We start from the raw sequence: 23,899 nt of genomic DNA, 5'->3' as shown, positions 1-23,899 counted from the left end.
TCTGGAAACTTCAGAGAATACTCAGATGTCAACCATCAGATAGGACATGCACAATTCAGGGTCACGCACAAACACCATCAGATCATTTTCATAAAGCCAGAGCTTTCCGGAACATTGAACACTTCCAATTCCACTTATATTCCCGTTGGCCCTTAACATAATCGCCAGGTGGTTCCATAGCGAGGATAAAAAATAGTGGAGAAAGAGGGCAAGCTTGCCTTGTCCCCCTTTTCAGCTGAAATAACTCAGAGACTAATCCATTAGTGAGCACAGTTGCAGTTGGATTCGCATACAGCAGTCCCACCCAACCCAAAAAGGTCGGTCTAAATCCCATCGCCTTCAGACTTTCAAACAGGTACAGCCATTCTATCCTATAGGAGGCCTTTTCAGCATCAAGGGAAATAGCTGCCACCGAAGCCTCCATCTTTCTACCTTCTTCGATGGTCAAAAGTAATTTCCGCATCTTATCTGCCACAGATCTCCCAGTTACAAAACCAACTTGACTCTTGTCTATCAATATTTGAACAACTTTATCCAATTTCTTTTCCAATTTTATTAAACTAATTGGTCTCTAACTTTCAAACCTCGTGAGTGACTTGTTCTCAGTTCCGTTCGTACTTCTTGGTCTCTGCTTTTAACATAGCTCTGTTCAAGATGCTTTGCCTCCATGGTAAGCCTCTACATCTCTTTCTCCTTCTCTTTCCTGTACTGTCCTGTCTTTGGCATCAGGTACCCTCACATATAGCATTTCCATGCTTCCCAGACAGAGTAAATAGAGACCTCATTCCTTTATGACCTCTTCCTTAGTCTGCTCATTATGCAAGGCAGATGTTCATCCTCCACATGAAGGTTTTAGTCAACGTATAATGCAGCAAGACGCGCATCGACACCGGGGTGTGGTCAGTTATCCCAATGAGTCCAATGTCTGAGTCATAGCAACTTGGGGTCACATGCCCGGAAATAAGAAATAAATCAATTCTTGAATGAACATCATGGCTTGCAGAGTGAAAACTATAATCCCCATCTGTTGAATGTTCTAGGAGCCATATGTCTGATGGGTTTAACTCATCCATCAGATTGCTTACTGCCTGTTGACTCCTCCTCAGTGTTCTACACCTTGCACCATTTGAGCGGTCAAGCATTGGATCCATTACAAGATTAAAGTCACCCCCCAAAACAACAGAGTTCACTTGGCTGTCTTGTTTGTGTTGTGCCAGTTCAAGAAAAAACAGGGGGTCAACAGTACTGGGGGCATACACACAGCATAGAGTTATAGTGTCTTGGTTTTTGACCTTCACCGATATAATCCTACCCTCTGCATCCGATTTATTAGAGAGGACCTGTAGAGGCAAGTTCTTCCTAAAAATTATAGAAACCCCTCTCTTGTTTGCTGTGTAAGTCGAGAAGTAGGTTTGTCCCACCCAACCTCACCTAACCTAACAGCTTCAGCATCCTCAAGATGGGTTTCCTGAAACATGGCTATATCGCAAGACATCGATTTCAAACTGGACAATACCTATGCATGTTTAACAGGGTTGTTTAAACCATTTATATTCCATGAGAAAAAATTCTAATAGTCCATTTTTGTTGTTTTCAAAGAAGGCATGTTTTGAGATTAGTTAAAAAGACAAACAAAAATAAAATGAAAAGCTAATAAAAAATAAAACCCAAACCCAGCTAGGGAATGGGTGAACAGGTAAAACCTGCTATTAGACAGAAGTGGATGAATCACCAGGAGGCAACGCAACAATTTAAGAAGCAGGAAAAAGCAAAGAAATGTAAAAAACATTTAAAATGTGTGTCCATCACCCAACAGTTTGCACATACTATCACCATTCTAGGAATTAATGCATTAGAAATATTGACATCAGGTAACTCTGCACTTACCCAATGTAATCAATTCAAAATACATTCTTCATGTTATTCCTCCTGTTGGAAATTCCATATCTAAAACACATCCCATATGTCCTTCATTGTGTATTTGCATTTAAAAATAGAATACCTCAGTATACAACATACAGTTGCATACCCACACAACCCAGACAACATCAGGGCAACATAGACCGTCCATTAAGAACGTACACTCTACCCAGATCTACCAGAAAGGGGTATCTTTAAGGGCCATATTACCTGTTTAGCGCTAATAGCTTCCATACATAGTGAACAGTGTTTGCTCATCAACACCACAAGCTCTACAGTCAATATACCACGTGCTTCTAAGCAGTGATAAGATCCAAGACAGTCACCAACATAGGTTAGCCCCTCTCAAGGTACCTAGGTTCTCGTGCGTTGGCCGGCATAATGCCCGTTTTCCTATCATAATGTGCTTGAATTCTCCCCTCCAGACTAAGGGAGGGATGAATTTGCGGGAATCCTAACTGGGACCACTCTCCGTCGAGGACTCTGTTTGTACCAGCATACATCTGCAATAAATCTACACCTGGCTCTGCTCTCACGCCATCCTCGGGCTTCATCGTGCATCTTCAGTCTCAAGTCCTCCCCGTCCTCAATTGCACTCGCTGCCAGCCACCCATCAACCAGGAAACACATATTGCATACAGACTTCTAGCGGATGTAATATCGTAGTCTAAAGTCAAGTCCCCCTCTGAGTTCATGACCACCCAACTAATCATCAGTCAGCCTGACCACACACCAGGAAATCTGGGGTAGAGAGAATGCTTAACGCCTTCATCCGCAGGCATCCTTGTATAACTAATTCTGGCCTGCACTATAGGACGCTGCATTCCAACCCCAGCATAGGTGCTCTATGTGCAATATGTGTGCCAAAGACATTCTGCTACATTGTCAGGTTATAGGAATGCAGCATTATGCCATTGACCAAATGTATTTATAAATGTCCCCATGTGGCACTCATCAGTGTTTCCAGGTCAACTATCGCTAACCCACCTGCTAAGTGATTTATCCTATATATCTTTGCTCAATGATAATGGCACACCATGCATTTAAAAAAGCCACACATGTGTTAGTAAAGTGTCAATGAGTGGGACTCCCCAAAATCCAAGATCCAGGCATTGTTAGTGTGCAATGTGCATAAATGCACAATACACGCATACCCATCAAGGAGAGCTAAACATTTAATAAAGTACAAAATTCAACCTGTTGAGTTGCAGGGTTATTCCTAAATGGTGAAATCCACCACACTAATGGCTTTAAAAATATTACTTCACTGCAAAGATAGGAAGTGTGCGTTAAAACAAAACGCTTTACCCATTTGAATCGTAGACACCATAGGGCAGAGAACATGCTCAGAGAAGCGTATACCACCTGAGTTACATATGGGTATTATAAAGCCTACACAGGGTTAAGTGCAATGTGCCCATTCCAAATACAAAAAGATATACACAAATTAATCCCAGAGGCTAGATCATACCTGCACTTAGCAGAAACCCAAACGTAAAGCACAATACATTGCACGTTGAAAGCTTCAGGGGATATACCCGGAAGTGGAAGTCCAGTGACCTCTGTCGGGCCAGCCCACTGTGAAACCTATCCCGGCACCACCAAAATCAGGAGGTTCCCACCCACAAGTGCAGCAGCATACTCCTTTAGCCCCGTACATACGAATGTCGGTCACACATCGCTTAAATCTATATCAGCACTCGTAACACGTGTTGCCGGCAGAGCTCGAAAAGATACTCCGGATGAACAGCGCGCGCCGGAACCCAGTAGGTGGGGGAGTGGGAAAAAAAGGACAGTTAAAGACACTCCGGTCCAGGCACCATCTTAACTGTTACTGTGCTGAAAAGCGTATATAACACATCCCATGTGAAAATAAAAGATAAGGAAAAGTTAACCATTAAAGTTAAGAAATCAGAAGTTATATGTTGAGCAGCTCCTATGATGTTGATGAAGCAAAATAAAACGATCAGTTTGTTGGTAGAGCAGGACATCCCCTAAGCGAGTCACACACCTGTGCAGGGCCCTGTGCAACCCTCACACCATCAGATAGCTGTCATTTTAATGATGCAGGTTTCATGAGGGAAACCTTAATTCCACACTCTCTTGCTAAATGTTTTGCCTCACCGAAGGCTTTACGTTTAGCAGCCACTTCTTTAGGGAAATCAGGGTACAGTTGAGCCACATTTCCACGCCAGGTCAGGGATCCCATGCGTCTAGATCTTTGTAGGATGGCCTTGTCTTGGTCTGCCGGTATCCATTCTACCAGCTCTAAATGATATATATATGTCACTTTTCCACAGTTCGTCATCAGGCAGGCAGTCTTTCAGTACTTGGAAAGTGAGTTGACCAAGTCATCATCTGGTTTTTCAGGTATCCCCAAAATGTGCAGGTTGTTATTTCTCGCCATCATTTCAACTTGTGTATTTCTCAAGTGCAGCCTAGACAATTACTCCTTCAAGTCTTTGTAGGGTCTATAGCTGCCAGAGGCCTCCCCCTCCAAATTTGATGTTTTGGCCTCAACATTCAATACCTGTCTCTCCAAATTGTGAACCTTACCAGACACGTCAGAGAGAGTAGCTTTAACGTCCACTACATCACTGGCAACTTGTTTCCGGAGGGCAAAAACATTAGAAAGGCTGGGCGCATACCCAGTAGCATCCAAGTCTTCTAGGAGTTGTTTGGGTTTTTTGGAGGAGGGGTTGGTCTGGGGTTTTAATTTATTTTCTTTTTGCCAGACATTGTACTATGTTTCAAAGGGCCCAATGGGTCAGTTAGGGTGGTGGGCAGGAGCTGCCTGTTCAAGCTGTTGCTTCTCTGGCGAACATTACAGAATTGTCCAGGGTAGGTCTTTAGTGCCGTGGACTGGTGGAAAGGCTGGTGTTTCAAGTTCACGTAGAATGATGAAGAGTTCTCTCGTGCCTGAATTAACTTTTGCGATTCTTTCATTTTAAGAGTTGCCTTTGGATTGGAGTATGGCTAGTTTAGACTCTTTGGCCAAGGCAGTGAAGGGTGTTTTGTTCTTGCGAGATGGAGTTTTCTCCCTTGCTTATTCCTTTTAGAGGAGTGTAAGGCTTTGAAATTTGGGGTGAACCAGGATTTTAGGTGAGCTGTAGGTTTGGGTTTGTGGTTGCTCAAAGGTGCTACTTTGACTACAGCTTTTTGGAGGGTTTGGTTGTAAAGCGAGACAATCACAGTAGGGTGGGAGCTGCTCTGTATGAATGTTGAAAGAGGTTGAAGCAGCGGGAATAGATTGTCTGGCGTGATGCTTTGCGAGTTTCTTGAGAGGACTTCTGTGGCTGATTGAGGAGGGCTGTTTGGTAGAGCTATATTATTGATAGAGAATATGATGACATTGTGGTCTAACCAAGGGCACGGGTTGTTGCCCAATATATTGGTGTAGCAGTTGTGGTCTGCCAGCCAGTCTAGTGTGCAGCCTTTATCATGAGTGGGATTGGACATTCAGTGGGAGAAGCCTAGCGCTTCAATGGTGTTAGCAAGCACAAGAGCCTGGGGGTCTTAAGGGTCTTTAAGACCTAGGTTGAAGTCACCCAAGATGATGATTTTGGATGAATGCTTGGTATTGGTTGACAGGAGTTGTGCAATGTCTTCCTCAAAGGAGAGCGTGGCGAGGGAGGTCTGTAGATTAGGTGGATTGTGAAGGTAGTTGTGGCAGATACTGAGATTTTGAGTGAGATCCGTTCTCCAAACGGGATGGATTGGTTGGGGGTTTCCCTGATGGGTAGGCCATTTTTGGCAATGTAGGCTACTACGCCTCCTTTAGATATCGATCTATCTTTTCTGAAGTTGGTGTATCCCTCTGGGATAGCTAAGGAGAGTGTTAGGACAGTTTTTCTGAAGTGCTACCAACTTCGTCAAAACCATTCAACTGAGGCAGTACAAGACTCCACTCTTAGTATAAGGCTGTACTACCTGAGTACATGGTAGCGTAGACAGAGCAGCCAGGCTTATCTTAGGAGGGAGAGAGGGCTGTAGAATCAGTACACATGAAATTGTAATCCAAATGGTCCAAAGAAACACTGAAACCCTATGTATGTAAAAATAAATGATTTATTTAAATACAGGTAGGCCCAGATAAATCTAGGGGTAAATAAGTACTAACACATTATATGAAATCACAATTATAATAAAACAACACTATACTTGAAGGTAGACAGAACAAAGTTTAAACCTTATTTGGAAACCCTGACAGTAGTTCTAGGGAAGTCCAAACCTTTTCATACAATTTCAGTATAGGTCACACCTATTCTTGGGGAGTAAAAACCAATGGTTACTTTCACAATTACATTCAGTAATGCAAGGGCAGTAGACCCTACCAGTTGCACCATGACTCAAAATCACTTTATCAGTAAACTGGAAAATATACTTTTTGTGAATAGTGGGACATTTATTCTAGCTACAGTAAAAACCTATACCTACATTTGTGATAACACACAGGTATGCTAGGTGAGTAAAACCTAAGGATGTAATATTCAATTACAGGTGCTTTTGAGATCAGTGAAACACAGATTGAGATAAGCAGTAAATCTGGTAACTTATTTTTGGATGGCACACAGCTAACTCAAGGTAAGTAACCCCCATATACTTTTTATATCTCGCAAGCAGTCCAGGTTAGATCTTTTCCAGCTATAAGGATAACTGAAGTATGACTTATCAGGGACAATTAGAACCACAGACTTTAGGTTATCAGTAGATAGCACAGCGAAAGTACAACCCAATGTTACACTTTACTGAATGACTCAGTTTATTCTAGGTAGGCAACAACCTAATACAGACGTATTCTGGACAGGCTAGCAGCAAGTCAGGGGAAGCAAGACCCAGTTTGGGGACACTCATACAATTATCCTCAAAGGACTTATCTGGGGATACCAACAGTTGGAGGACACTCATACAATTACCCTGCAGGAATAATCTGGTGAAACCAATACTTTACTTTTGGGAAGAGACACAACCTAATCACAGGAGAGTAATATACCTTCAAGAATAGTGCATCACACATCCAAGGTAAGTAAGAACCTTTGTAACTGTTCACTCTTAGAGTTACAGTTACCAACTAACTCTTTACAAGTAAGTAATTTTTAAACACTTATTTTCTTTTTTTTGTAACCTTCTGTTTATTGGCAGAAAGTGAAGACAGGTATAGTACATTTGCACGGCGATACAAAAAACATTCACAATAGCACAGTTGGGAATTACATCATGAATTGGAGATGGTTCTAGGATGAGGGGGGGTATTGACAGCTCCAAAGGAGGCAAGGAGTCTAGTGCTTATGGCAATGTGCTCGGCCGATCCGGCGGGGGAGCGGGGCCCCAATCAACCTCCTCTCTATTGTTCAGGTATGTGCAGAATTCAGTCCACACATTTTTTGGACGAGATGGCGTGGACAAGGATCCAATATACTCCTCCTCACATGTCTGCACCCAGGTGAGGGCCTTCAGCCACATTTCAAAGGTGGTGGGAGAGCAGCGTTTCCAACCTTGCAGAATGCATCTTTTAGCAACAATAGCACATACATTTAAGAATCTGGACATTTTTTTAGCATTTGCACCAGACCATATCCCGAACAGCAGGGCCAGCGGGTCGGGGTCTACTGGGGACCCTATTATTTCTGTGAGCGCATTCATTACTTCCAGCCAGAACGCACTCAGCGCAGTGCAGGACCAAAACATGTGCATATGATCCACTTCTTCAGAACTGCATTTCGGGCACCTGTGGGTAGGGGAGCGTGTAAAATTCACCACTCTGAGCGGTGTGTAAGAGTCTGTTGAGTAGTTTATATTGTATACAGCAGAATCTAGCATTAAGGGAGAGTCTGCGCGTGTGCGCGCACATGTTAAACCACATGTCGTCTGTGATTTCTATTTCCATCTCTTTGGCCCAGGCTTCGTGGTTTGAGGGACGTGTTTTCTCGCTTCGTTAGCTGCATTTTATAAAAGGAGGACACTATACCCCTACAGCCTGTGGAGTTTGCTATGTACTGGAGTTCGGGTGAGTCTGGGGGTTCATTAGGGTACGACGGCCACATCGCCCGGACCGCCGCTCTTAGCCTAAAATATTGTAGTAGCTCAAGCGCTGAGTTAGAGTGCCCGGGTCTCCATGTTTGGAGGGTGATTAATTTACCATCAGGGTAAAGGTCTGTGAGTGCTCGGTATCCCAGGGCTTCCCAATGCTGGATAAAATGGTGATCGTGCGCAGGGGAGAGACCTGGGAATTGGCGTAGGGGTAGCCATTTGTAATATGGGCAATTCCCTTGCACTGGGTTCAAAATCATATTCCATGCTCGAATCGTGGTGGCAACGGGGTCTGCAGGTGCTTCGGTCTGGAACGTATGGTGTAGCAACAGGGTCACACTTATTTTCTTTTCTATGCAAAAGTCCCAATCCCTTAAAAGTATTTCCCTTATTCTTGGAGCATGAGAGTTCTCAGTGGCAGAAGCTGTGTCACTAGGACTAGTGACCAACAGGCAGTGTCAGGATAGGATCTTTAGTAGCAAAAGTCAGAGTTCCTTAGGAAGATTGGGCAAACAGGTGAGTACTTTACTTCTGAGTTAGAAGAGGGTCCAGGGGCTTCACAGAAGACACCCTAGCAGGATTCTAGCAGTGGGACTGGGTGCACTGGATGAGAGGCCTCCCCATCACAGAAAACATCCCACAGCTACAAAGAAATCCTAAGAGACTTAAGGTAAGTACATAACCAAGCCAACACAGTACCTAAGCATTGAAGAAGATTTTGCAGCAGGACTACTTCAGGATCTGCAGCCAAAACCAGGTAAGTGGATTCCTTGCCGTTCTGACTGAAAACAGGACCTTGCAAGGGACTCTGCAACAGGAACCGAGGAAGAAGGCTCTAGGCCAGGTTTCCTTCGTGGCTGAATGTGGCTCAGCGGATTTGGCACCTTTTCAAGGAGCACAGAAGACAGAACATCGTAGTTGAATTCTCGTCATTACAAAGGTCCAGCACTCTGTTGAGGGAACTTTTCACACTCGATTTGTGTCTCTGGAGATCCACCAGAATGCCCACGAAGCTTCAGCGAGATTCGGAGTTCGGACGACCGTGCACCGTATAGTGGCTCGAGGTATTGGGGTATTGCAGCAACGCAAGGTCGCAGCAACGCGTGGGATGGCTCAAAATGCAGGTCTTCTTGGGTCTAGTGGGTCTCACCAGGCTCTGGGTCGGCCGTCGTTTTCAGAGCCCCCACGCCGATTGGAAGGAAGGGCATAGCAGGCTCACATTACACAGCAGGCTCTCCAGTCGCTGGAAATGGTCTCTGCTGCTTTTCCTTCGTCATCCTCTTTGGTTTCAGTTCCAGTGGTCTACGTCTCTTCAGCTTCCAGGTTCGCAGTATTTATCAGGAACTACAGCACAACCTCTGCATTCTCTCCCTGCATTTTCCAAGAAGGGGCGGTCTGGTTGTCAGCCAGCCCCCCCCACTGGGATTTGTCCCCATTCAGGCAAAGAGTAAGACAAAGGGCTGTGGAGTTTTGGACTCCTCCCTCGCTTCCTGCTCTCACATACTGGAGCCTGGGCGGTGAGTCCAGGGGACGTCTGCCGAAGATAAAAATCACACAAAGATATTTCCTGCCCTGGATGTCGGGGGAAGGAACAAGAAACGACAAGAAACACTAAAATGGCACAAAAAAAAAATAAACGGGCCATTTTGGGAAAATGAGCACCTTTAGGTGCCTGCACTGCAGCTGTGAACACAGCCCACTGTAAAGGTGCACCAAATTAATACAAGATATTACTGCCATTGAAGGTAAGCTTGTCACTGTAACATAATTGTTAGAGTTTTAATATGAAAGGGGATACACTGTATCTCCCCAGCACTCCACATAAGGTGGGGTGTGCTGGCTCCACAGAATAAAATGTAAAAGGGATCCAAAGATACTTTCTACCCTTGGGAACGGTAGTTCACTCAAGGTTAGCCAAAGAAAGTTAAAAGGGGAGCCACTAGGGAAACTCAGCAACAATAGGCACTTATTGCCAATCATTTGTTAAAGAGGATAACTTTAAAAAGACACTATGGAGAGTAAATAAAATGACACCCATAAAAAGAGTTAAAGATTCTGTGAGTGTGGAAAAAGGTTCCCAATCACTGAGGCATTAAGGAAAAATATCCCACTAGTAAAGCAAAAAGTTCTGGGGTTGACCCAGGTCAGAAAGATTTACCAGTTCTGTGCAAATCTTACCTAACAGAGGATAGGGCCAGCGGCTGGGTGCAGCCATGTTTCCGAGATAGCTATAAAGTCTTATAAATAAAGATTGTTGGTGGTGATAATATTGTCAATATCGAGGGCCTTGGCCAGGAGGGATCCTTTGAGGTGAGTTGTAGTAAATCTGAGCTGTTCCCACCAACAGACATCACTTCCCCTCCTACGGACCTGCAGGGGTTCCAATGGGCTCCGACGACTATACGCTACCTTGGCGTGATGGTAACCAGACATAGCCCCACGCTGTATGTCTGCAACTACAACACGTATACGACTCAACTGCGAGCTAAGCTTGCTGGCTGGGCTATCACAATAGCAGGTAAAATTGCGCTTCTTAAAATGACAGTCCTTCCTAAACTACTATATCTCTTGCTTAATATACCTTTGTGGCCCGCACTCTGAAGCGGTACGACTGAAGTGGGACACACCAATGCAACCATTTGACAGGGGTGGGTTTGCTGCCCCCAAATTCAAGTTGGACTGGATAGCAGCACAGACACAGTATGCAGCTCTTTGGTTTAGTGATAACCTGCCTCCTCCTCATATACTGTTAGAAAGACACTCGGAAGGAAGCAGGGACCTGCGTTCATTGGTCTTCCCTGGAGTGTTTGCCGAGGATTGCTGTTTTGACCCTGTTAGCGTTACAGCGCTGGCCTGGCGCAAAATCCAGAGGGCAATTGATGTACATGCCCCATTTCATGAGGACTTCCCTCTATGGAATTGTGTCCCATGCCGACCCTGTAGTGCCGGCGACATGGGCACAACATGGATTTCACACACTGGGATCATTATACCCGGAAGATAACTTCATTCAAACCCCTGACATCCAAGGTCTTACACAGGGCACGTCCTCCCAATGGTTGCAGTATGCAGGCCTGCGCAAGGCATGTAAGAAATTGTGGTGCTGCTTCCCAGCTAAACCCGAGAACTGCGCACTACTGCGGTTCGCGTCGACAGCAAGCAACAGTCGTAGCAGAGTGTCTTCCCTATACCACTTAATTCAAGCATGTTTGGGTGCAGTACATCACAAAACACGAGGTAAATAGGCAATGGATCTCCAACTGGATAGAACCGATGATCTCTGGTCTGACATGTGGGTACAGACCCAAAAAGTGCTGCACCGATACCACTACACTCCAAATAGAATTTGCATGTTTTCAAATGAAGGTGTTGGAGCATGTCCACGCTGTGGTCTTCCTTATGCTGGATACTTCCATATGCTGTGGGACTGCCCGCAGCTTGTGACCTTTTGGGGAGATGTGTGTGCAACATTGTCCAAAATGTCCTCCTGGCTCCATTGCTCTGCCTGTTTCACATTCCGAATTCATCTCCTGGAATGGTCAGCAGATTTGTATGGCTCTGTCTTCTTCTGGCCAAGTGCTGTATTTTTTGGCGTTGGGCAGGTGCTCATGCTCCCAACAGAGATCATTGGCTGAAGGATGTAACATGGGCTAAGGACAAGGAGGAGCGCTGGGCACATATGCAACCACCTGAATCACGACCAAGAGACATTTGGAACCCCCTTAGACTGTATTTCTTGCACTCAGCGACAAGTGCAGGCAGGACTCTGTTGCCGCAGGCAACTTAAACTGTCCGCCTGAGACTGTGTCCTAGATAGGGGAACCAGGCTGACCCACCCTCTGCATATTCTTTTTTGGCCTACTTAAGTGTGTAAGACTTGTTTCTATACTCTGCCATTCACTCTTCTTCAATGACACTGTAAAAGGTACCCTACTGTGCTGTGTTGTGTAATGTCAAGTGCTTCAATAAAGAAAAGTAAAAAATAAAAAATCCTGGAGTAGAAGCCGGAGCTCTTGTCTGATTGAGGAACTGGTTATACCGCCTGCATCTCTAAGAGTGAAAGGACCTCCCATAAAAGAGCTGGGGACCTAATCTGATGAAGAGGAGGACAGGATGGTAGAGGAAGAGGAAGACTGAAGTCTGTGGAGACTATGTATACGATCCATGGATTTTTAGAAAAGATGCTTCCAGCTGTCCTGGAAAAGAGCCTGTCGGCCCCCCACTGGAGAGCTGTGTTGACCGACCGGGACATCACTCTTTCTTGGTGTCGGAGGCGGGGGAGTGGAAAAACCCACACAAAGTGCTTCTTCCTCCTCCTGTTGTTGCTGGGCGACCTGTCAGGCACCCGCGTACCGCAGTCCCAGAACACCTTGAAGACGGTGAAAGCGCAGGGTTTGAATTCAGTCCTGCCCTGAGACGGACCTCTGCCCTGGCTTTGTCAGGATGGCCAAGGACCTCGCGGTTTGAGTGGAGGTTTTCTTCTTCGTCAACTCGTCATTGGTTGAGGAATGAAAGAGGTCCATGCCCTCAAAAGGGCAGATCTAGGATCCACTCTTGCATGTCAGATGAAATCTTAGTGGCATGCATCCACATCGTCCTCATCTTGACACCCAGGCACAGCCCCCCGCTGGCTGTGTCGATGTGGGAGATTGAAGACTTCATGAGATCCTGCGCAACGGCCCGGGCATGTGCCAGACCAGCCTTGAAGGAGGCTTGCCTCACCGAAGGGAGGTCAGGCAGAAACTCCCCGAGCTCCCGCCACAGCTTCTGGTTAGCCGCAGCCAAAAGGGCGTCAGAGTTGCCTTGTAGCAGATGCTGTGCTGAAAGGACAGAACGTTTGCCCAAAGACTCGAGGACCTTGTCCTCCTTTGAAAGACAACTGGAGGTGGATCCTGTGGAGGAAGACGACGAAGACGATGGTTTTGAATATAGGGAGGCCGCAGCCACCATTGAAGAAAGCGGCTGCCGGTGAGAGGCTAGGAGGATTGGCTCCCTGTCTATCAATCAACCTGCTGTCCAGCTTCTTGTTCAAATGGGCATTGGCCCTGGACTTCTCCCAGACCTTTCTTGCCAGCCTGCAGGACATCCTTCTGAAGAGGGATGCCAGACCGGGTCGTGGTGCGCTTGCCCAAAACCTCTGCTAGCACTCTCGACTACAGGGGAGCTTTCTTGGACAGAGGAACCCCCAAGAACACCGCCAGTCGGCAGTCATGAAAGGTCTTAAGGGATACTGAGGGTTCATCGTCCCGGGCGTCATCGCCCCCCCCCCCCATGCCCACTTTTTATACACTGAGGGGGGAGTCTGGGCCTTGGACGCAGGTGCCTTTGGGGTCCTCCCTACGTCTGGAGCCGCAGACAGGTGCAACGGCTGTTGAGGGGAAGGCGTTGGTGGTACAGGAGGAGCTGGAGTGGTCTGAACGACTGGTAGGGCTTGAACCAAGGGCGGGACCGGCACTGGAACTGGTGGCGCTGGAGAAACAGGCAGAGGACAAAGAGGAGGAGGTCTGGGAGGCACCACCTGCGGGATCACCTTCACTATACCTTTCAGGAGCCTCGCCATATGAAGGGAATGCATGAGGAAGAGGAACCGCTCGAAGAAGCAGTCCTCGCTAGCTGCCGGATCCCTAGGGGCCAGGCCCTCCAAGGATCTGGGTCTCCACTCTTGGTCAAAGCGCTGAGGCACCTGCGGTGTGTAGCAGTAAGGCTGGGATGGGTAGATGAACCCCTGATGAGATGAGATGCCTGTACCATACCGTCTGCTGCCAATTCCAGAGGGAAGGGAACAGGGATCTTCCTGCAAGGCCCATTCAATGGGCAATAGCACAGCAGGATCCAAAATTGCCACTGGACTGGCAGGCTACGCCACGTGCCTCTCTGCCATTTTGAAGCATTGCGCCACGCCCTGGGTGGGGGAGCACGATGGCCCTGAGCCATGAGAGGCCTCAGACATGGGATGATCCAGCTTATGTCTTGCACCCGAAGCGGAAGCATCGACCTCAGCTAACTCTGGTAGGCGATGAGCACTCGGCCCGCTGGCAGATAGTCGTAACGCCCTTACTAAAGACCTTGGAGCGAACTCCGGTGGGCAGGGTGCCCTTGCCACCTGCGCCAGTGGCCGTGCCGAGGACTGACTCTTGCACCCAACAATCCTTTACCCATTGGGGTTGAAGAAGAGGACGCACTTGACCGCTCTTTCAAGGACAGCCCAGTAGGGCACCTGAGCTCCTCGACTTGGGAGCCGGTAGCCTTAAAGGCCACAGGCCTGCCAGAACCTAAATCCGAGGAACCCTTGTCTGTGGTAACCTCCTGGAAGGAATTGCCACGCTGTAGAGCCATGCTGAATATAGGGTCTACCTTGACTTGACAAGAAGTCCCAGAGACAAAGCCCTTAAGTTGCGGCTGGGGAGAAGTGTGGAAGATCTCCCTCCAGCACGACAACCAATTCTTCAATGCCTTGTGACCAAGGGCGCTGCAGGTCGCACACGCGTCCCAGTGGTGATCGGGCCGCAGGCACTCAAGACAGAGTCCATGGGGGTCTGAGGCTGGGAACGAGCGGTCGCATGAGGCACATCTCATGAGTCCTCCTTAAGCCGACATGCGCCAAGGGAGGAGAGGCACCGAAGGGAGGTAAAAGACTGAAAAAGAATGAAGGGGAGCAATAAAAAGTTAAAGTCTCTGCACTGGCTGCCAGGTCCGACACCGTCCATGTGGAAAAAGGGACTGAGGAGAGGCGCCCGAGGGTACGTCCCAACATGCTATACTAAATTTAAAGGGGAAGCTCAATTTTTCGCTGTCAAAAGTTCCGGTACCGTCCCCATGTTGGGGGATGCCCACAAGGATGGAGGAACGGTGACGAGATGTACGAGTACCAGTGGAATGACAGGGATCGGCCGGAACGCATAGAGCAGGTTGAAATCCTTTTTGACTATCGGGGCATCCCCCAAAGCTCCCTGCCGAGGAAATTCCCTGGAGCAGAACATCTGCACTTCCGCTTGACACAGGAAGCAAAGAGGTCCACCTGGGAGTACCCCAGTTCGAGAAATTCTCCTCCAGAACTTCCTGGCAGAGCTCCCAATCGTGGGAAGCACACTATTGTCTGCTCAGTGCTACTGCTGGAATAGTATTCTTGCCGGCCACACTGGGCGCAATCGGAGTCCTGCTGTTCTCCAGAGCACAGAACCACTATCACATTGCTTTTCAGCAGAGGCAAGAGCACCCCCCTTGTTGAGGTAATGCATGGCTGCAGTATTGTCCATTAGTGTCAGTACCAGTACCATTTTGCCCTTCACACAAGGCGACCAGTGCTCTTGGTACTCTGATGGGGACCATAGTTTGCTCACCGTAAGGTCATGGAGCTGAGTGCCTCAGCCCGTCCTTATGGCCAAGGTTGACGAAAAAGCAACCCCCTTCAGGAGGTTGCCCTTCAGGGACCGCCATAGCAAGTCTCCAGACACTCACTCCAAGACCTGAAGGTGGTCCGAAGTTAGTCTATGAAAATTGAGATAACTGTGAGATCAGAAGCCACTGTAGACATCTCTTGCGCCGTCAGGCCTCTGGCACTACAAAGATGAATGCTGCCAGAGACACCCAGCAAGCGCCGAAAAGCCGAGGCTGGAACTGCTATCTGAGGCGGGAAAACCTGGACCATCTTTGAAGATGTTTGCCACTCTGTCTTTGGGTGGGAAACCCCAACCCAGGCGAGAGTCCAAGACTGCACCAATACATTGGAGGGACTGGGACATGGAAACCTGAGACTTCTTCAAATTCAGAAGCCCGAACTGTTCAATAGGCTGCACAACCAGTACAGATGTCCTGACGCTAGATTTGATGAGTGGACTTGGACGAATTAGTCATCCAGTTAGGGAAAGACATGAATGCCTTCCCTCATGAGACAAGCCGCCACTACTGCTGCTAGCAGCTTGTTGGAAACCCTGGGTGCAGAAGAGAGCTGAAAGGGAGGACTGTAAATGACAGTTCCCTACTTTGAACCTCAGGTACTTCCTGTGCTTCTTATGGATAGCCACACAGAAGCAGGCATCCTGGTGATCCAGGGAGACTAGCCAGTTCTTCAAGTCCAGGCACTGGAGTATCTGGGCTAGAGTGACCATCTTGAACTTGTTCATGCATAAGTACAAGTTCAGAAGCCGCAGATCCAAGATAGGTCTTGTACCTCCATCCTCCTTCGGCTCCAGAAATTGAGTACCAACCCCTGCCTTGTTCTGAGCAGGGTACCATTTACATGTCCCACTTTGCCAGAAGCTGAAGGATCTCCTCCAGCAGGAGTGCTTTAGTGGCATGGCGGTGTGGGTCTGGAGGGCGGGGAGCAAATGGGGGGCCGTATCCCTGCTCGACGACCTGTAACGCTCAAACATCCAAGGTGGCACTTTTACATTCCTCGTCAAACAGGAATATCCTGCCTGCCACAGGGGATATTATGAAAGTCCACTTCTGGGCGGCCTTGCGCCAGGGGCTGTGGAGGGCACAGTGGAGGTGGAAGGCAGCATCTCTTCTAGGTGCACCTCGGCCCCTACCACTTTAGGGACAACGTTGTCCTTGCCTGCCCGATGGTGCTTGGCCTCTACCTCTCTGGGCAAAAGTGGCTAAGGGTTGAAATCTCCTGCCCGCCAGGCTCGTGGGCCACTGTTGCTACACCACTAGCCCCACTGACTTGGTGGCCGCCTTAGAGGCTTGAAACTCAAGTTCACGTCATCGAAAGGCAAGTCCAGGAGTTTTCTCTTGGACGTCAGTCACAAATTCTGACGTCCTTAGCCAGGAAAAAATTAGCAAAAATGTGCTGGTGGCCATTGTCCTTGTGACAGTCTGTGGCGTCCAGACTGCAAAATCTGTCGGGAGACTTCCTTTCTCATCTTGAAACCCATCTCGCCTCTCCCCCTTAGCAATGTGCTCAGCTGCCTCGGCCATCACTGACCACAGGCCAAAAGAAAATTTGGCCAAGGCACAAGAGGGGGGTGGAGGCATAGGAAACCCATGCTCGAAGAGCTGAAAATCTTCCTGTACCATTTGTCCAGACTTTTGCTCTCCCCATCAGGGGGCAAAGGCAGAAATGAGGTGGCCTTAAGGTTTACCATAGTGGCATACACCACCAAACTCTCCGGGGAGGTATATGCAGAAAGAAACAAGGAGGGCTTTTTAGTCCGGTCACAGTCCACCGTTGGTACAGATGCCAGTTTTGCCCACAGTTCCATCACTGCCTAATTGAAGGCAGCAAAGTCCAAAATGTCGGTCAGGTCATACTGCACCTTCGGATGTGAAGGTGTAGACTACCTATGCCATTATGCAACTGGAAAACTGCCTGCGGTTTGCCAGGTGTTGCAGTAGGGATCCTGTCTACTTCTGGCAAGGTTCAAGTAGGCTGCCAGGTCCACCAAGTCACCATAAACTCCTTTGGGGAGTCTCTCAGTTTGCTGGGTTGGAAGGGCTCTAGCCAAAAGGGACAGGATCCCCACTCATCATAAATGTCCTCTAACCTTTTTATAATTCTAATTGGTTTTTTATAACATGCTTAATACTGAAGAGGTTTCTACGAGCGGACCCGGAATTCAAACCTGGGCTGCTCTGCGTCTTGCTTCCAAGACGAGCACATTGCCACTGCAACTCAGGCGCTGACTGCACTGCTGAACCAGCACCATAGGCCATGGAACCGAATTCTGAAGATGTAACTGTGTGCCCTTTGGCGCAATCTTATCGAGACTCCTGCCAGATTCCCTGCTGGCTCTCCCAAGTGCGATGGGATCAGTTGGCTTGGTCAAAGCCACAGCGGCCAAAGCCGCCAAGGCTGATGCCATGACTGCTGGCATCAGGGCTGGGGCCTTGCTGAAGATGTCTAGCATCTTCATTCAGAATACCTCCCATTCCTTTGGAGTAGAGGATTGGGTAGGAAAAGGTACTTGTGGGCCTCTTCCTCACAGCCCTTCTTGGAGTGGTGGCTCCTCTTCTTCAAAGACGAAGAAGAGTGATGCCGCGAAGAACTGCCGGATGATATCAACCTCTTGCGGTGCTTCTCTTGTCCTTTCTGACCAAGGACCGTTCGACAGTGGCCCGGTCTGCATGCGGCGACCTCGGAACGTGTTCGCTTATCACCTTTCTCCTTGTGGAAGAAGGTGACAAGTTTTGCTTCAGGTTCTCTAAGCGCCTTCAGGTGCATCGATTGGTATGACGCACAAATGCCTTCACCACGGCAGTAAAGACATATGCAGTGCAGGTCCGACACAAGACATCCAACACCCACAATCCACTCAGGGTTTGAAACGCGAACACAAACAGATTCGGCATAGTGACGAAAACAAGTGACGTAGTAACACATTTGGTATACAAACAAAACAAAGAGCGGTGCTCCTAGGAGCGAGCAGAGGGGCGCAGCAAAAAAGGAACTATGGCCAAGAGGCGGGGCACATGATATTTGGTGGCCCGGATGACATGTCTGGCGCGGAGCACGTCGACACGTCTGGCGGATCCGCACTGCACCCCCTGGCAGTGGAAAGGTTTCTGTAGGAGAGCAGCTGGTGCTGGGATATGTATATCATAGATGAAGAATCCCTGGGGTGGGGGCGGGGGAGGGAGCCCATTAGAAATTAGGCTCACACCAATCCCAAAGCACCTTTCTTTGCATTGCACCAGTACCTGACAACTTAAATGTTTCTAGGCAAATTACCAAAATTAATTGTAATCACAAAATATGGGAAACTGTGCAAGGACTCCATCAAAGTTTATCTAAGTATTCAACGTTGCCTGAGGGGAAATGAGTTCCTCAAATTATACAAATCCAGTGACATTTTAACAAAATTCAGAAACGAACTTAAAAACCCCTTCCCTATATTTTAGAACATATTTACAGCTTGATCTAAAAAGACAAAGGACTAAGCATGGATAAAGCCAAACATTTAAGTACCATGCTTTGAACTGCTCTAGATTGAAAATATGTATTTACAGAAGCATGCTTTTGAGAATGTAACTAGCAAAGCACCAGAAAGTGCCTTTCTACTGCTTTTAGAATCCTAGAATTCTATTTTTAAAAATCATTTGTCTTTCCTGAAGCAAGAGTGATTGGCAAGTAGTTAAAATGTTAACTTCCAATCAAATGGATAAAAAAGCCATCAATTGTGCAAACAACGTCTTCACCAGTTGCTGTTAGAAGATTTCACTGTGAGACAATATTTTATTTTCATCAGTTACAACTTTGGAAATATACATAGAAGTAACATATTATGAGTCATGTATAACACTGTACATGTAAGGTCTTGACCAGAGACAATGTTGAAGTGCTTACCATTGGATGTCTAATGTATGCTGTCCATGCTTTAAAAACGAAATCATAAAGAGAACGATTTTACAAAACATTAATATTCACCTCATAGTTTTCAACTTCTCCATCTTCTACGTCCAATTCAAAACTGAATGTTGGACCAACCGTAGGTGGTACTGGAAACATTGATCTGTCGAAGTAATCAAACAACATGTATTTACTTTGCTCAATGACCACAAGGTATATTTTGGTTTCCAGTACATCTTACTCTATGTGACTCGCTCACAAGAAAAAAATTGTTAGCGCCCTACAATGAATAGAGAAAGAATATAGAATCCTTCCCAAATAAACACAAAGCAAACCAAGACACATGGCATTTTTACAAGTCTTAAAAACACAGATACAGAAATGACCAGAGTAGTTCAACTTCAAGGCATCACTATCAAATTAAATTAGGCTGTCTTTTGTGCCCTGCTTTTATACAGAGCCATGCAGAGCAAGGCCACCACTGGCGGAAAGGCGCAATATAAAACCACTTTACTTACTTATTAAAAGTAACTTTTGAACGGCTTAGAAGAAGTAAATTCTGGGGTGGGAAAAGGAATATCTTCATGATAAAAAGATGTATTCCTTCATTCCAGTCCTTGCTCTCCCCCTTTAAGATATTTGGCAATTACTTTACCAGCATGTACACCTAGAAAGCAACTCTAATAGACTGTAGCCACTTTGGAATCTTTACAATGGTGCTCCGCATGCCATATCCACTTGTGCAAAACGTTTGTGCAAAACTAACCATCACTTGTTACATAGTTTTTGTTTATGCTACACCATAAGGCTGGAGAGCAGCATAGGCATGTAGGGATGAAAGGGTGGGTTTTGAGCCAGAGAAAACGCCAGTTGGAACAGAAGTAGAATGAATAAGAACGTTATTTTGTTTAATTTACAGAGTGTCCTCTCTCCTGCACAACTGCTTGGGGACCCGACAACAAAGTATAATGATGCCCTGGGAGGGTCTGACAGCATATGCAAGTCAGGTTTTTAGCAAAATAGGCCACATCATAGTTAGTCAAAGCCTCTATGGGTTTGTGCATTTGCTAAACTAGTACTATGTTCAGATCCCACTGAGAGTTGGGCTCTCAAACAGGAGGTGAATATGAAGCATATCAAAACAGTCCTTCATTGCCCAATAGCTTGCCAAATGAAATCAATGGCGACTTCGAGTATGCAGCAATCAAAGAAAGACATTTCTACAATTATCAATGAGGATACCTGTTAAGGGTATATATGTGCTTTGAAGGATAGGACCTTGTCTGACGGGGCAACTATGTTTCATGATTTTTATCAGAGTCCAGTAACAAGATCAAAGACGTTATTTTTAAAACTTTTTTGGCTGTGCTTTTTCTGCACTGCTATTCAGATTACCCACAGAAATATGCAAGCGAGCTTAAGCAAACTTTACAGGACTAAGCATCTTAAATTCAACTATGGTAGGGTGGGTGTGGGGAATGCACCCACTGTGGAGAAAGAAGATGGGCCATAAGCAGTATCAACAACTTGCCTTCTGGGCATTGGTAGAAGTGTACCGTAATAAGTAGTGTAACTGTGGTCTCAGCAGGGCAGATGGTAGGTGGAAGCATAGTGCAACATGTGACAAGGTGTTGCAGCCGGGCATTGCAATAGTCTCTGTGACTAGTAACTAAGGCTCCTATTACAACTTTACACTTGCACAGGGACCTGAATGGAGAGATCCTCTGTATAGAATGGTGAATATGGTCATAAAAAGTAGAGGCATGGTAAACAGAAAAAAATGAAAGTAGTGGAACACCGCTCCTGACCGTTCCCGCTCACACTGCTTCTGGGAGTTGGAGGACATGTGAATTCCATCTAGGGTAAGGTCAGGTTGAAGCAACCAGATTTAAAGGAATTGTTATCCTGAAATTCTTAAGTTATTGGAATCGGACAAGGTGATGAAAAGTTGGTAGATGGTCCTATTGTAGACATTTAGGAGAAGGGTGTCTCCTAGTGAACCGTGGCAGAGAACCAGGGCTTGTATTGAAAGCACTGAGCTTTCGGTTTGTGAGGTTGAAAGTCTTAAACTGCAAATCTCTGAAGTGGACCTTGCTATTTTTTTATTTTGGAGGCTTCATCATGGACAGAAACATGATAGAATTGCACAGCAACGGCTCACGGGTGGAAAGCAAACATCCTTAGCTTGATTTAGAGATATTGCAGTCTGGCAGACAACTGTAAAAGAGATGAAATGAAGCACCAAAGCTGCCCAGCACAATCCCTACTTTTGCCATTTGGGACCTCTGCCTCCACCATGCATGCATGCATCCATCAGGAATAACTGCCAAGGGGAAAAAAAAGAGCTAGTTACTCACTGTAGCGACTACTGAACTCTTAGTCCATAGTCCCGTTTCCTCCATACTCTATGGGCGTCCCCCCATAGGGATGAGACCAGAGCCTTTTGCACTGCAAAATGTGCACTTCCCCTTTAAATTCTGCTTTGGGTGTACATAGGCATGGCAGCAGGCGCGATGGCGTTTCATTAACCCCACACTCAGACACCACATCATAGTTCCTCCTCATTAGCATATTGAAGACGAAAGCCCCAACTACACCAATTCATATGAAGTGGATGATGAAGATGGGTGAGGTGTATGGAGGAAAGGGTACTATGAACTAGGAGCAGAGAAGGCACTACAGTGAGTAACTTGTTCTTCCCGCTACGTCCCGGCCCCTTTTCTCCATACTATATGGGCGATTCCAATGCAGCAGACCCATTGGAGCAGAGGTGATCAATCAAATTAATTATGAAAAACATTGTTTGAGGACTGTCTTACTAAAGGCAGCATCTGCCCCAAAATAACATTAAGATAGTAATGGCGGGAAAAAGCAGAAGGCAATGTCCACAAGGCTGCCTTACTGATAACATCCCAGGATGCATGACATTGAAAAGCTAAAGTCACTGCTTTTTCTCTCACTAAGTGCGCATGAATACCTTCAGGTGGGTGTTTTCCCTTAGGCCTCAGCAACACAAGAAACCACCCAACTAGCTATTGAGGCTGTGGACCCCTGTTTGCTTGGTGATGCATCACCGAAGGCGACAAAAAGAGTTTCAGACATTCTAAATGCTCTTCTTCTGTTTAAGTGTAAAGCTCTTCTAACATTGAGTCAGTGGAACACCCCATCTGCATCCGACAGAAGTTGAGGGGCAAATGTTGGCAATACAATTTCCTGATTTATGTCAAAAGCCTACAACCTTTGGCAAAAAAGCAGAATTTGTATACAAGATCACTAATTGGAAGACTTTATAGGCTGAATCTTACTGATTATTCTAGCTGAAGTTAATGCCACCAATAATACAGTTTTCCAAGGGACCCCTCTTGATATCCCACAGAGGCAATAGGCTGAAACGGTTTTTGCGGTAATGCTATTAAGGTAACTAAAATCCCAGACGGGATGAGGTCTTCTGAGTGGAGGGAATTATTATTTTTTTTTTACATAACTTTTAATTGGTTTTAAAAAGATGAACACATTACTTACCCGTGGTAATGTTCTCTATCTACTGGAAGTTCTTCACACAGATTCCTAATCTTTTATATATACGGATAACCTGTTTGCAGTCTCGTAATGTTTTTCAACAGCATAGGTGCTATGCGCCATCGAGTCAATGTCCCTTGAAGGTATCCATTCCCATGCTTGGATGCAATGTCGATGGTATAAATGGCCCGCACTGCACCCGTTGCCTCAGTTCTAGATTGTCCCTCTTTATGCACAGCCGACTTGAGGATTACAAAAACCCCACAGGTGCATTAAAAGAGAAAGAAGTGTAAAACAATTCACCCACAGACAGAGGAATAGGCTGGGAAGATGATGAGGAATCCGTGGGAGGAACATCCAGTAGAAAGAACATTATCAGAGGTAAGTAAAATGTTCTTCTAATGGATTGTGTCCTCCCATCAATTCCTCATATTTGATAGACTCCCATGGCAGTTTCATAGTTGATGGGACCAGTGGATTTTCTTACTGGTTTATATTGTGCAAAACAGCTTCCCAAACCTAGCGTCCTGACTCGACAGCGTGTCCGAACAGTAATGTTTTGAAAAGGTGTGTATCGAAAGATCAAGTTGCAGCATTACAAATATCCTGCACTGGTACACCTCTTTGCAGAACCAACGCGGATGCCACTCCTCTGGTGGAATGTGCCCTTAGATTTTCAGCAACATCTTTCCCAGCTATAAAATAACATTCTGTAATACAAAGACTGATCCAACGTGACAAAGTTTGTTTAGTCACAGCCTGTCCTAGTTTGTGTCCAGTATAACCAATAAAGAGTTGGTTTCTACCAACCTGGAGAAATAAAAACTTGGAGCACGTTTTGGGTCAAGTCTATGCAAACACTCTTTCTCCTTGGAAGGATGAGAAGTTGGATAAAATGCTGGAAAGGTATTTGTCAGTTGGAATTCAGACACCACCATGGGAAGGAAGGAGGGACGAACCTTCAAAACAACCTTCTCCCGGGAATAAATAGTGAAAGGAGGTTTACATGACGGAGCCCGTAGCTCACTCACTCTGCAATAAGAAATAATGGCTACCAGAAAGACTGTTTTGAAGGTTAATAACTTGAGTGGACAGGAACAGAGAGGTTCAAATGGAGCTCCCATCAAAAATGTTAGTACC

General features: G+C 46.4%; 1 protein-coding gene across 2 annotated transcripts in view; it reads right to left on the bottom strand.

Moving 5' to 3' along the window:
- Positions 1-23,899, bottom strand: part of RNF38 (ring finger protein 38) — a 1,177,976-nt gene that overhangs the window by 181,518 nt on the left and 972,559 nt on the right. For both annotated transcript variants that reach the window (XM_069630459.1, XM_069630460.1), the window contains one exon: positions 19,319-19,403. In XM_069630459.1, coding sequence (XP_069486560.1) covers positions 19,319-19,403 — 85 coding nt within the window. The remainder of the gene's footprint in view (positions 1-19,318; positions 19,404-23,899) is intronic.

Source organism: Ambystoma mexicanum, chromosome 6q (assembly GCF_040938575.1).
Source record: "Ambystoma mexicanum isolate Mex_15411 chromosome 6q, UKY_AmexF1_1, whole genome shotgun sequence".
Lineage (NCBI taxonomy): Eukaryota > Metazoa > Chordata > Amphibia > Caudata > Ambystomatidae > Ambystoma > Ambystoma mexicanum.
The sequence above is the reverse complement of the archived record's forward strand: the minus strand, read 5'-3'. Positions and strand labels throughout refer to the sequence as shown.